Consider the following 14810-nt stretch of genomic DNA (forward strand, 5'->3'; position numbering starts at 1 on the left):
ATTTTACAGAAAGTTTGCAACGAGTTTCTTACTTTTTGGAGAGCGTCTGTAAGAACAATAAAAACATCATATTTGAATGTTTTACGTGAATTTGAATACATTTGAAACATCATATTTGAATGCTGTTTGTTTGTTAATCTTAACTTGGTTATCTTCCCTTTATTTTTTCTACTTTTCATTAGATATAAGAATGGAAGATGTAAAAAATACTTCTAATCTTATCACATGGGCAGGCATTAAAGATAGTGATTTTTTTATTAATAATTTAAGAAGAGAAAACTTACCATTTTTTAAGAAGTTGAAAACTTACCATTTAAAAAATTCATCTAATATGTCAATGCATCATACACATAGCTGGCACTAGGCATTTTCCCACCTGATGCAATGTCCGTGGATCCCATATTCTGCTGCCTAGTGCCTTTCTAAATTCTGCTTCCAATGCCTGCTCTAAATTCTAAAAATTCTGAAACATTCTGTTACTAAATATAACCATGCAGACCATATAAAAAGTTAGATTTTTATAATTTTTACAGAATTAATATTTTAATTTTAAAATACTAAATTATGAATACAGTCAAAAGTCGTTAATCCGGACATTCCGGATTATAGATCATCAGTTTAAATCTCGTAAGATGGCATGCAGAAATTCTAAAATTAAAAATATGAAACCGTAATTTATGAAATAAAGAACAATTATGATCTAAAGGGTATCAAAAGTTGCAAAAAGAAAAAGCTTAATACTTATTTGTTTACTTTATTAAACATTTCTTTCAATGTAAGTTGTTTAAGTTTTGCTTCATTTCATGTGATAATACTTTCTCTTGAATTCTATTAAACAGACATAATTTCTTGTTCAGTTACAAAGTTCCGCTGTTCAAGTCCTATAATTGCTGTGTTGAGAACACCGACTAATTTGTCAATCGAAATTTTTTTCGTTTTCAATAACCTCTGTTACTTTCTTCGCTATCGAAAGCAAATTATAATGACGAGGAACTTGTTTTAAATCATATCAAAGACGGAGCATATCGAGATGAAATACTACATTTGGTAAGGAATTATAAGCCAAATAAAATAAAAACATCTGCGCTGAAGATAAGGATAGTGCTGACAGATCAACTTCCAATTCATTACGCGCCCGCAGCCGCGAAAGGCAAGTAAATAGGAAGTTTTAATTTAACTTACCTTGTAACTACATATTTTGTATGCTGGAGAGTGGAGTAGCATTAACTAAACCATTACCAACTAAACTCAAGGCCTGCCAGTGTGAAAAGATTCTTTTGTGTTTTCGGTAGCCTCCGTGAAACTCCTACCGACCGCAAGATGGCACTACTATTCTGCTGCACTTTGCAATGTTTTACAATGAGCAGAAATCTATCAGAAACGAATTCTGTCTTGTTATATGCAAAATTTAAAAAACGATTAATCCGTTAAAGTCAGAAATTGTATTTTCTTTTTAACAAAAATATTTTTATTGAGAAAGAAAGCATGAAATTTCAAGTTATCCCACTTTTGTTTCATATATAAACACCAGCTACTTTACTTCCTTCTTGCATCTAAAAAATATATGCTGTTCTGAATTGTACTTATTACAGCTATTTAATATAATTTAAAGTTAATTTAGAGTATATGTTTTATTTTTCAATTATTTATATAATAAGAAGTTAGCAGATAGCTTCAGAACATATAACATCAGTTGTCCTGTGCAAAAAAAATTTTAGCATCTATTACATATGTAATTAACCTATTAATGTGTCATGATCTAAAATGTGTATATCTGTAAGAGATAAAGCGTTGCTAAAAAGATTTAATTTTAGGAATAAGTTTTTTAAATTTATTATCAAATAACTGTTTTCAAGATATCTTGAATGATAAAAGTTTAAATAATTCCATATTTACAGCTCTGAGCATTAAATACAACATTACAGATATGCAAAATAAAGGTAAAATTGGTAAGCAAAAAAGGCAACCTTAGTTTGGCACATATTTTGAATAAAATTCTAGTTGCTTTTTTGCCCAGTTTTAATTACCTAATATGTTTCTCTTCCAATCACTACTGTATTTTGGATTTGATTGGGGTTAATATTAAAAACTTAGAAATTAAATTAATTGTATTGCAGCAGTTTACATTTTTAATGATGGAAAATCTTGAATTATTCTAATGATATTGTTGATAAAACTGTTCACTAAATCAAACATTATACTTTTCTCAGTTTGTTATAAAGAAAAGAGAAAAAGACACATAAAATATATTTCAACAACGCAACAAAGCAACATAACTCTCATAATTACAATATACACTTAAGGAAACATTTAGTTCTGGTACATCAAGTGGAAAACTTAAAAACTTGAATGGCTAAATATAAATAATATATCCATCACACATGCCCACAATACTAAGTAAAATGAGGTACATGGGCATAGCCAGCTCAAATTACGGGGAAGTGCCCGTTACGACTCCTATGACTATACTGTTGGAAACTATATGGAAAGGGAATCGCTTCCTTTAAGGTTTTAATTAATCAGACATTCTTAACAGTTTCTTAAAGGGGACAAAACAAACTTTTATTTCCTTCTTCAAACCCATTTGTCTAACTTTGCAGCACGTATGACCAATATGGTGCAGCAACAGCATTATAAATACATAAAATATGCAGCTATAACAAAAACTAAATTCACCAAAAAGCCTCTTTATAAGAAGTAATTTGCATGTTATCTCATAACACTTCTTTTATGTTAACTACATCTTAATTAAGATAAATATCAAGCCTGGTTTTTATACAAGCAGTTCATACTTCAATCTAGATGTGAAAACTACATATAGAATGAAAAATGTAACATAGAAGATCATATAAAATATGTTAAACACCACAGTCATCTTCTAAATATTTCTTTTCTTTCTTTTTTTTTAAATCAGACATTCAATCTAAATTGCAAAATTTAAAATAACGTACATTTTTATCAGTAAACTGATAGCTTCATATTGACAATCTGGCAAATAATATTAATCATTTTTGTTCCACCACTATTATATGCACTAAGGCAGTGTTTATTATTAGTATATAAACACTATTCGCAAGTCCTTCAAAATTCAGATTCTGCAATTTTGTACATGTAAAGATTATGACAATAGTCCAAATTGCTAACCTTACTGGTCCGCAATAAAACATTGAAACATTTTATTGGTCCTATGAGTAAATCGGGTTGAGAAACACTGCACTAAGATATTCAATAGATCACAGTTTTCATTAAGAGCAGCAGTAATTTAAGTGGAAACAAACTCATGCAGTTTTCATAAAAGAGAAGTATAAAAAATATCTTAGCTGCTGATAAATTTCACTCTAAACAGCATTTAAATGTAATACTTACAATTTCATAATTTCAGTTTAATGATTGTGCTTTTGCAACTAAAATTCCAAAATCTACTCATTGAATAGCATATAATTTCTTAATGACTATCAGATAACAGATGTAAAATTTGAGATGTAAATTAGAAGACCATAAGTAGCATATAAAATATATAAAATTATATATTTTATATGCCTAATTTAAATAAAGGTTGATAAATAAAAAATATTCAAAACTGCTTGTAAATAAAGACTTCTTTCAGTGTCTTCATGCTAAAAAAAAACCATGAATGTGTTTATGTGCATACAAATACATATATCTATATATATGAAATATAATTTGATAAATGAGCTGAAAAACATTTTAAATTCTTTTTTATGTATATGTTATATCATTTCATATTTGATGTTAAGAATACAGTTTAATTTCATGCATTATTTTATAGTGACTGTCATGTTTTAAACTGAAATATACATTTTTTGGTACTCTTCTGTTTTGAGGGACGTAAAAAAATTGCAGCGAAAATGCATGCGCAAAAGCGCCAAATCTAGCAAACACGCCCATTTAACAGCACGCGAAATCTAGCGTACGCGCTGGTTTCACATTGCGTAAGTTTATATAGTTATATATTTCTTAAGACGCCATTGAAATACTAGTTTAATTTTTAAATCCTTTTTTGATATCCTATGGATTTAACAATTTGGGAATTGCCCATGACGAAAACTCGGCAATAGAATTTTGGCTAAAGTGCAGAATCACCGACTGCTTGACGCGTTTTTAAGAATTGCACATACTCGGTGTCTATGTGCACATCGACCTATTTTCACTTTAAAAAAAATCTCAGAATTGCACAAAAATAGCACTGCACACCCCCTTGACTTTATCTATGTATACATCAACCTATTTTCATTTAAAAAGTAAAATAAAATTGTCAAAAATTCAATTGCTTTTACCCTTATAAAAAGCGGCAAACAAATAAGTGAGCGATTCTGCACTTCTGAATTCCGATTCTGAATGTTTTCAAAGAAAAGGCATCATTCATTATAGAAAATTACGTTTGAACAACCAACGAGATGAAATTATACTTTAGTGATAAGTCGGTAGCGAAATAGTGATGCAGGCATCCATTCAGTTAGGTTTAGCAATTTTTATATAAATTATAAAAGTATTATATGAAATTAACCTTTCATCTAAATTAAAACATCAATCTTAGATAGTTATTTACTATTATAGTACTTCCTTTCTTGCCACAATTATTTTTGGCAGCATTGGCATGAACAATAGTTTGGCGATTTTTTATGGCCCTCGAAACCGAATAGTACCCATTTTTTTAATCATTTAATTTTAGCCTTTCAATACATTTTTCAGAAAAAAAAAACAATATATATACATATATATATAATTTATTTACTTAAGAAATATTGATTATATTATCTCCTAATATTAATTTTAGTAGAAGTAACTAAAAAGAGTGAACCCAGAGGTAGGAAGTTTTAATTCCAAAAATTGTTTTAAAGTAACTTGAATGTAAATTATTAAAAATGCTTTACGGGGACTTGAATTAAATCATGAATAACAAAAGTTCAAACTTTGAAAAAGAAATTAAGTTAAAAGCAAGTAATTATTGTTATTGATCGGAAATTAGTTGACTTTTCAAGGGGAACAAACCAACTCCCGTTCAATGAACAATAATTAGTAAATACGAAGGCATTTCGTCTTTGTTCTCAAGTAATAATGGTGATGCCAAACTGCCGAATTAAGTTAGGCCAAATAGTTCCGTGAAGTGAAGTTATTTAGAACCAAAGTAGAGTACCAAAGAACTCATTCTGAATTAAGCATTTTCGCTAATACAAATTTTGAGTGATTATCAATTTATGTAGTAAAACTGATAAAATACTTGAGTAAAATTGCCCCTCGGCACCCTTGTTTTTATGCATGTTAATTCAAAACTATTTTTATAAAAATTAAACATTGGTAATCTTAATGGGAATTATAAAATAGAACTCAAAGTAACTGAAATAAACATTAGGACTTCACGGAACTATTTGGCCCAACTTAATTTGCCAGTTTGGCATCACCATTATTACTTGAGTAAAAGACGAAACACCTTCGTATTTCAAAGTTTGAACTTTTTTTATTCATGAGTTAATTCAAATCCCTGTAAAACATTTTTAACAATTACATTCAAGTTACTTTAAAACAATTTTTGGAATTAAACTTCCTACCTGTGGGTTCACTCTTTTTAGATACTTCTACTAAAATTAATATTAGGAGATAATATAATCAATATTTCTTTAATAAATAAATTATTAATTTCTTACTTTGCAGCTATTGCGCATGTATTAGAATAACTTGTTTTCGAACTACATGAATTTTAAGATCATACAACATTATTTATATATATATATATCAGTAAATCAGTTTTAATCCACAGTTTCATCCAATTATCTTTGATTATTCTTGTCAAGTAATCCAAAATATGAAAATAAATAAAAACACTGAAAGAAACTAATAAATTGATAGAAATATAAAAGCTGAACATACAGATAATTTTAACGTATGTAGCGGCTATTATTCGAAAAGCGCGCCATTTTCTCAATTTTATTTCTTTCTATATTTATCAGACCGTGAGAAGAACCATGTGAAATGATGTAATAAAATTATTACTTTCAGTTTATCACAAAAGTTTCTACTAAGAAAAAAGTAAAAAAAATTATATATATATATAACAGATTTTAAACAGTACTCAATTAGTTGCATTTGCTAAACATTAAATAGTGATAAATTTACCTTTTCAAGATATGTTCTTGATCCATCTTTCTTTCAGAGTTTCCTCGCATGGAAATTCATAGAAAGACACATTTTTAGATTTCTTGTGGTCTGAACTACAGTACGGCACGCAGCAATATACCATCTTGTATTACTATTATCAAACAACGAAGACTTTATAAATATTATAAATAAATTACACTTTTTGTTATAAATGAGCTAGCTACAAATATTAAATGTATAGCCATGTATTGATTGATTGATTGAAAGTGCAGTGGTTAATGAGCGTTACCTAGTGGTGAATTCCACGAATCCTTCTGAAAACTGGGACCCGGAATTTCTTCCAGTCTGACAGGCCTTGAGTTTAGTTGGCAATGGCTAAACAAAGTGAGGTTAAACCGTCTGTTTCTGCTAACTGTGTAAATAGAAGGTGCTAATACTATGTAAAGTTGAGTGTTAAGCTGCTACCTGTGTGATTCTATTGCTAAAAATCTTGCTGTAAAATGCTTGTTTTGTGTGAAAAAAAATGTTGCTAACTGCTAAGATTGTAGAAATATAATGAATGAGTGGAAAATGATGTTAATGTTCCTGTAAATGTTTCCAGATTTTGAAACAAAGTTCGAAAAAACATTTTAATTAAATTAATTTAATACAGTACAAAGTCTTTAATCTGGATTCGTCAGGACTTCGGCGATTCCGGATTATGGTTCATCAGTTTAAATCTGGTAAGACACCATGCAGAAATTATGAAATTAAAAATATGAAATCGTAATTTATGAAATAAAGAGCAATTATGATCTAAAGGGTATCAAAATTTACAAAAAAAAAAGCTTAATATTTATTTGTTTACTTTATTAAACATTTCTTTCAATGTGCGCATGCATAAAGCATACATTAGGCATAGTCGAAATTAGAAAATTGCAACCAGAAAACAATTTTATATGTATTCCTGATATTTATAATGACGAGGTATTTGATTTAAATCATATCAAAGACGGAGTACATCAAGATGAAATACTACATTTAGTAAGGAATTATAAGCCGAATAAAATAAAAACCTCTGCCCTGAAGATGAGGATAGTGCTGATAGATCAACTTCCAGTTCATTGCACGCCACGATATGACCCCCCCCCCCTAGCAGAGCAGCGTAAAATTGATAAACAGATTTCGGAATGGTTAGAGAAACAAAGGATATGCCTTTATCCATTTTTTGCAGTAATTCCACATTTTGTTTGGTGGACATCGAAACATGCTTTCGCTTTGTAGATCCTTTGGCAGCTCCAGAATTGGAAACTCTTTTTGACATAATCGAAAGTTCAAACTTAATTTTTAAAAAATTGCTCTAACAGTCTGCAAAAAATAATAAGCCCGGTCCAATTAGAAGATTAAGGAACAACGCAATCTGCAACATTAACTGAAGTAGATAATTAGATAATTTTAGCCTAGCTTATACCATCCATTATACATTAAACGCATATGCACTTTTACGCATGTGGAGAAAGTTTGTAGCTTTGAGGTCCGGATTATGGATGTCTGGATTAAATACTTTGTACTGTATAATTTTAAGTTTGAAAAAAATTTAATGTTTGAAATTTTTTTTAATTTACAATTTGAAGATATGCAAAATAATTTTATTGTAAGAAATTTTTTGAATTTAACTGAATTTATTAAAACTGAAGTTCAACAATAGTTAAATCAAAACTTTAACTAAATACTGGCCAAAGGTAAGGATAGTTAGAAAAAGATAAAAATCTTTACTAAATTCTGGCTATAATTGAGACTTTTGAAAAGAGTTGGTCCTTCATTAGTAAAAGGAAAGAATCTAGTATTGATTAAGAGAAATATGCATATTGACAAATTAATTAATTAATATTTACAAGAATTAACTAAAAGTACATGTCTATGCCTAAGGTTGGTAAAATAAAGGCCATGTAGTGACTTTAATGAACATGCATATATATGTGAGAGGAATTCATTACGTTGAATGCTGTAATTTTCTGCTCACTTATGCTTACCTTTATATGTTATAAATTGAATGTATTTTCAAAACTATTTAATTCTTAATGTGCAGTTATGCACAAAAAAGTGCATGTTAAATGTTTGACTTCCTTTATTTGCAGACTTAATGATGAGCTTCACATATGTAGTTCACAGCTGAATGATGACAACCAGCCAACATCTAATGAAGATATGAAACTGTTGAAAGAATATATTTTATCCAATCAAGAATTATACATAAAGATTTTAAATTATGTGGTATAGATTTTAATTTTGTTTTGTTAATTTCCATCTAAATATTTATATCATTTTGCATATAATTTGATTTAAGAGCTAAGAATACTATTTTATTATAGATAGAATTAAATTTAAAATAACCTAACAATAAAAAGATTTTTTAAAAAAATTACATTTAAATGAAACAATGCCCCTAATTTTTAGGAAAAGAAAGATTGGAATCCAATTAAGGTTATGATATGCATTACATTCTTCTTTCTTGGTATTAATAAACAAATAAACAAAAAGAACAAAAGGCTCACATGAGCTCACTGTTAGCTTAAAAGATATTCCCAAATAAATTGTTTTATTATTTATTTCCTAAAATATGTCATAGTTCTGTTTAATTTGTATAAACACAGTAAAGTGGTTTATCATAAAGCACTCAGTTTTCATTACAGAAATATTAATTAGTTCAAACAATGTAAAAGTATTAAAAATGAGAAAGTAAGAAAGTAACAGGTAATGAAAGTCAAATTTAAATATATTGGGGAAGAGGTTCTGTGATTGCACAGAAATAAAAATAATTAAGAAACTTAAGATCCATGCAGAAACAATATAGTAATTGTTTACATATATGGTTGTAACAAAGGATTTCTGCCAAAAAATGTTCTTAATAAAGTTAGAAAAAAACGTGAAAGCAGTACTTTTAGTGCAGGTAGTAATCGCCACCCAAATCTGCTTTTCTGCGAAGGTTTGGGTAGTTTTTTAAAATCTTCGGCTGAAGCCAGAAGCTATACTTTCTGGCTGTTTCAAAGCCAAGGACTTAGTGGCAACGAGTCCAAAAATAGATCACATCATTTCGGACACCCTATTCAGAATCGAAGACAGATCCAGCAAGATGTAGCTGCAGATGTAAAATGGTAGAAGTCCGAAGGAGCGATGTCGAGACTATATGGTGAGTGTGGCTCGAGTCCATACAAAGTCCAGCCAGTGAATGCAGACACACGTGGTCTTGCATTATCTTGATTGAACATTACCTTTTTGTGCCAGAACTCAGTTTAACGTTTTTCCTTAATACAGTGTCAACACAGACTAGCATCTTGCTGTACATCATACTGTCAAGAGTTTTTCCTTTTTCCAGATACTCTTTGTGGATAATACCATGGCAATCTCACCAGATACAAAGCGTGATCTTTTTGTTACTGAATTTGTGCCCTTCAACACTGCCGACGGCCTTACCAGTCACAGACCAACCCCCTTTTTGGCCTATGTTGTTTAAGTAAATCCACTTTTCATCACAAATTACAGTTTGGTCCAGAATTTTGTCCTTGCATTGATATTCGAGCAGACTAATGCAGGCCTAAATATGTCTGTACTTATCTGCTCGAGTCAGCTCATATGGCACCCAGCTATTGAACTTGTACATCAAGTTTATGTGATGCATAGCTTGACTAATGGACATGACACTAACACCTAACTCCTCAGCTAGCTCTCGAGCAGTTGCATAATGATCTTCTTCCAAAAGTTCTCATATCTGGGCCTCATCAGCATCAGTAGGCCGGCCAGAGCCTCTGCTTCTTGAATGTCATAGTCCTTGTTTTTAAACTTTCGGTACCAAACCTTCACAGAGTTAAATGATACATTAGTACCTAAAGCTGTACACATGATTTGGTGACATTCTGTAGCTGACATTTTGCTGATAATCATATTTTTTTACAAATTTCACAACACAGTGTTCTAAAGCAAGTCTCTTTCTTTCAAATGCCTAAAATTGTTTGACAAAATATGCTTAACTATGCCAATGTTAACTGTATGTGCAGACAATGTGTGCTGTGGCAGGAAACTTTCATTAAAACACCTAATATGTGTTTAATATTAAATTAGAAAAGTTAAACTGTGTATTAAATATATTTAGTGTGTAATTTTTGCTATTCATTATGTAAAAAATTAAGACATTACTGCTATGTACTTTTATAGTTTAACAGTCATCAGTAAACTAATCTAAATATTTCGTTATTCTTTTCTATTCATTATGTGCCAGTTATTTGTTTTTCAATTTTATGGAATCAGAAAGGGCATATACTATGTGTGTAATACAGATAATGGACAATATAGCACACTTGCAACAGTTTTAATTAAGGTGTAAATTAATATCTGGTATGAGCAAATTACAGATTTTTCATTTGATATAACTTATAACAGTTTTTTCCCCTCCATTAGCCAATAAATTTGAATGATCTACATGAGCAACTGAAAGAAAATGGAATAAAAATCAACAATAAGAAGCTTGTGGATTATCTCGATGAACAAGTTTGTATTCAATTACTTTATTACTTTTATTTAAGTGTTTAACAGATCAGTGATATGCAGAATGATAAATTCTGTTGAAATAGTAACATAATTATTTGAGTTGCAAAATTACACATAATTATACAATATGTAAAAAATTTAGAATAGTTTTTAAATAATGAGGTAAATTGGAAATAAATAAGAAATAAAGAGCGAAATTCAATTCAGATTTTGCGCATTCGTATTGCAACACAACCTTTCATTTACTTACAAAATACAAAGTATTAATTATTGTATATTCCAGCATATAATGTGCACCTGCAATTCCAAACTACATTTTTTTAATTTTTAGGTATATTTGCTGTATAATGTGTGCCCATTTCTTTAAGAAGAAACCTGAAAGATACATGTGTGATGTATCTTCTGATGTCATTCAATCGAAGATTTTTCGAACAGTTGTATATTGAAGTGAGAAACAATAAGTATGTGAGGAAAGTGCATTGAGAGAGTAAATCTGCATAAAGGGTTAATTGCATTCAATGTAGATGTGCACTAGAATGTTATTCTATGGTTTCGAGGAAAGGGAGACATAATTTGTTCGAATGTACTTCTAAACTGAATTCATTTGTGGAATAAGGAGTCAGAAATCATCTCTTTCTGTAGTCATTTAAAGCCGTGATTTTGAATAAACATCAAAGGGTTGTAAATCGCATTTACTTTAACTAAAATGCAGTTGATATAGTATTCCTTTTGGTAGTAAATATGGCTCCTGTCAAACGAAACATAGTGCTGGTTTCAAATGCAAAGTAATTCAGTTTGCGAAAGAAAATGAAAATCGTGCTGCAGCATGACATTGGTAAGAGCTCCATATGTGAATGGAAGAAAAATGATGTTACGATAAATAATATGCCAAATAATGAATATGATTTGTGGAAAAGGGTAATGAAATGGCCTATCCTAAAGAAAGTGTTGCCAAACTGGGTCCTAGAAAATCACCAAAATCGCTAATAGCAGCATTTAGGTACATGTAGAAATCAAATTTATTTTTATGCTCTTCTTTTCAATAGTTTTAAATGTATAATTTTTATATCAGGCGTATAATGCGCACCCATAAATTTTCAATCTTATTTTTTGTATTAAAAGTATGTGTTATACCCCAGAATGTACAGTAATTAAAATAATAAAATAAATGCAAAATATAGAAATATCTTTTGAGATAAAAGGAAAAGAATATGGTGAAGCTTTCAAAAAAAATGTGAATGTTTAAAGCAGAAACAAGACTAGATGCCCAAACTTTGATTAAAATTACTAATTAAGTTATTTCCATTGTGTTAGGATATTTTAATACCCATTATTTGTTATTTTCCAAATGTGCTTTAATAAGATTATAATTTTAAGATTTAATGGCATTTCTACTGTACAGCTTAATATATTCTGCTAGGATAACTAATAAGCAAAATAATGCTGTCAAGTTTGATGTGTATATTTTAGACCAGATGCAAAATCTTTAAACTTTACAAAATCGGTGTAAAGATATACTCTGAGGAATATTCATACACAAATGTCATACTGTAGATGACACTACTACATGAGCAAACTACATCATCTTTACTGGAATGCATTGTGTTGATTATACAAGATGGGACACCAGCTCTTACTGCATCTTTAGTAAAGAAACATCCAACAGAAAGAGACTGATCAGTATGCATTGCCAAATCCCATTGCTTCCTCAGTCAGACATCAGTGAGTTTTTAGTTATGAGGTTACAGAATAATTATCATTAGGTTCTTCCATATTGTAGGATCTGAAAATTCCGTTTACCTTGAAGTAGCTATGTTAGTTGGTTAGTTGAGACTGGTTATTTTCCACAATCAGAGGCATTGTCATTCACTAACCTCATTCATTTCATGTCATTCTTTATAGTGTGAAATGCTATCTGACATTTACATAAGGTAATAAAAAACAGTAATCACGTTCATTACCTTTTCCTGTGTCTTCAGTGCAATTTATTGGTGAATTTTTAAACTAAAAGTTTTCTTAAGTCCATACTTATAGAGTAAACTACACTTAGTGCTGTGAATATTAAAATTTTTGGACTTTTGGCTTACCTTCTTTAAATCTCAAAACTAAGTTTTCCAACATTTTCATAAATTGCTGATAATTAATTTGCTTTTGTTGTTGAATACAAGTTGATGTCCCCCCCCCCATTTTTTTTTTTTTTTTTTTTTTTTTTTTAAGGAACTGGTTCAATGAATTAAAATTTATTGTTTATTACAGTCAAAAGTTGTTAATCCGGACTCGTTGGGACTTCGCCAATTCCGGATTATAGATCATCAGTTTAAATCTGGTAAGATGGCATGCAGAAATTATAAAATTAAAAATATGAAACCATAATTTATGAAATAAAGAACAAAAATGATCTAAAAGGTATCAAAATTAAAAAAAAAAAAAAAAAAAAAGCTTAATATTTATTTGTTTACTTTATTAAACAATTCTTTCAATGTAAGTTGTTTAAGTTGCTTCGTTTTATGTGGTAATACTTTCTCTTTAATTCTATAAACAGACATAATTTCTTGTTCAGTTACAAAGTTCCGCTGTTCAAGTCATATAATTGCTGTCTCGAGAATACCGACTAATTTGTCAATCGAAAGTTTTTCTTTTTCAATAACCTCTGTGTCACTTTCTTTACTATCGGAAGCGAATTATAATGACGAGGAATTTGATGTAAATCATATCAAAAACGGAGTACATCGAGATAAAATACTACATTTAGTAAGGAATTATAAGCCAAATAAAATAAAAACATATGCCCTGAAGATAAGAATAGTGCTGACAGATCAACTTCCAATTCTATGCGCGCCGCGGCGTTTCCCCCCACCGCAGAGCAGCGTGAAAATGATAAAAAGATTTTGGAATGGCTAGAGAAACAAAGGATATGCCTTTATCAATTTTTTGCAGCAATTCCACTTTTTGTTTGATGGACATTGAAATATACTTTCGCTTTGTAGATCCTTTGGGAGCTCCCGCATCGGAAATTCTATTTGACATAATCGAAAGTTCAAGCTTACTTTTATAAAATTGCTCTAACTGTCTGCAAAAAATAATAAGCCAGATCCAATTCGAAGATTAAGGAACAACGCAATCTTCAACATTATCTAAAATAGATAATTAGAGAATTTTACCTTATACCGTCCATTATACATTAAACGCCCATGCGTAAACGTATGATGTGCGTGCGCACACGCATATGCGCAACCGTAAAGGTCTTACGCGCATGCGTAAACTCCTATGCCAATTCGACGCATGCGCAGAAAGTTTGTAGCATTGAGGTCCAGATTATGGGTGTCTGAATTAACGACTTTTGACTGTACATTATTTTGGGCGTTTTATTATATATACTTAAAATCTTTTTTGTATTTATGAAAAATTATTTAGAATTTTAAAATTGATATTAAACAAAAAAAGTCACATTAGTATTTATTTATCTTTTTATAGTGCATCGTCTTTACATACCCCAGAACAGAAGAGTACAAAAAAAAGCAGCAAATTAGAAGTCAGCGTTTTAGGAAAAGAAAGATTGCTAAACTCTCTCAACAAGAACAAAAAAATTCATCTTGATACCTTATCATTGTTAAGAACTATTTTTTATACATTGGCATGAAAATTTCATTTATATGTATATATCTGTACATAATATAGTTTTAAGATTAAATAAATTCTTATACATATTTGTTTGTAATTATTTTAATAATTGTAGCATTTTTTTTTTTCATTTTTTTTTTCTTATTTAGCAGATAATGGCAAAAAGTAATTGCACCTAATTTTGTTTTTACATGAAAGATATGTTCCTGAAGAATACATTTATAAAACAACTGGTATAAAAAAGGGCATTGCATCTATGGAGAAAACAGACAGGTGGTTCAGAAATAATTTTTAAAAGATCCTGAAAATTTTCATTTGAAGCTTATTTTATCTCAACAAAATATACAGTAATTAATATGTAATAAAAGTGTATCTACATTTAAAATTGGATATTTCCTACATTATCACTATGTTCTGCAGGACTAAGAGTCTCTGAGGCTATTTCTAATATTTCATCTTTGCATACGTTCTTGTTGACTAACAATTTATCAAAATCTTTAAATAATATATCATTGGATCCTCCTTCGCTGTCTGTGCCATTGTAATAA

General features: G+C 29.7%; 1 protein-coding gene across 2 annotated transcripts in view; it reads left to right on the plus strand.

The window, feature by feature from the left end:
* Nucleotides 1-14348, plus strand: part of LOC118180832 (uncharacterized) — a 120555-nt gene extending 106207 nt beyond the window's left edge. For both annotated transcript variants that reach the window (XM_085819496.1, XM_085819495.1), the window contains exons 20-22: nucleotides 8235-8370; nucleotides 10552-10641; nucleotides 14116-14348. In XM_085819496.1, coding sequence (XP_085675622.1) covers nucleotides 8235-8370; nucleotides 10552-10641; nucleotides 14116-14238 — 349 coding nt within the window. In that variant the 3' untranslated portion in view covers nucleotides 14239-14348. The remainder of the gene's footprint in view (nucleotides 1-8234; nucleotides 8371-10551; nucleotides 10642-14115) is intronic.
* Nucleotides 14349-14810: the final 462 nt, after the last annotated feature.

Source organism: Stegodyphus dumicola, chromosome 6 (assembly GCF_044657685.1).
Source record: "Stegodyphus dumicola isolate Sdum_Otavi_A_Nest chromosome 6, ASM4465768v1".
Lineage (NCBI taxonomy): Eukaryota > Metazoa > Arthropoda > Arachnida > Araneae > Eresidae > Stegodyphus > Stegodyphus dumicola.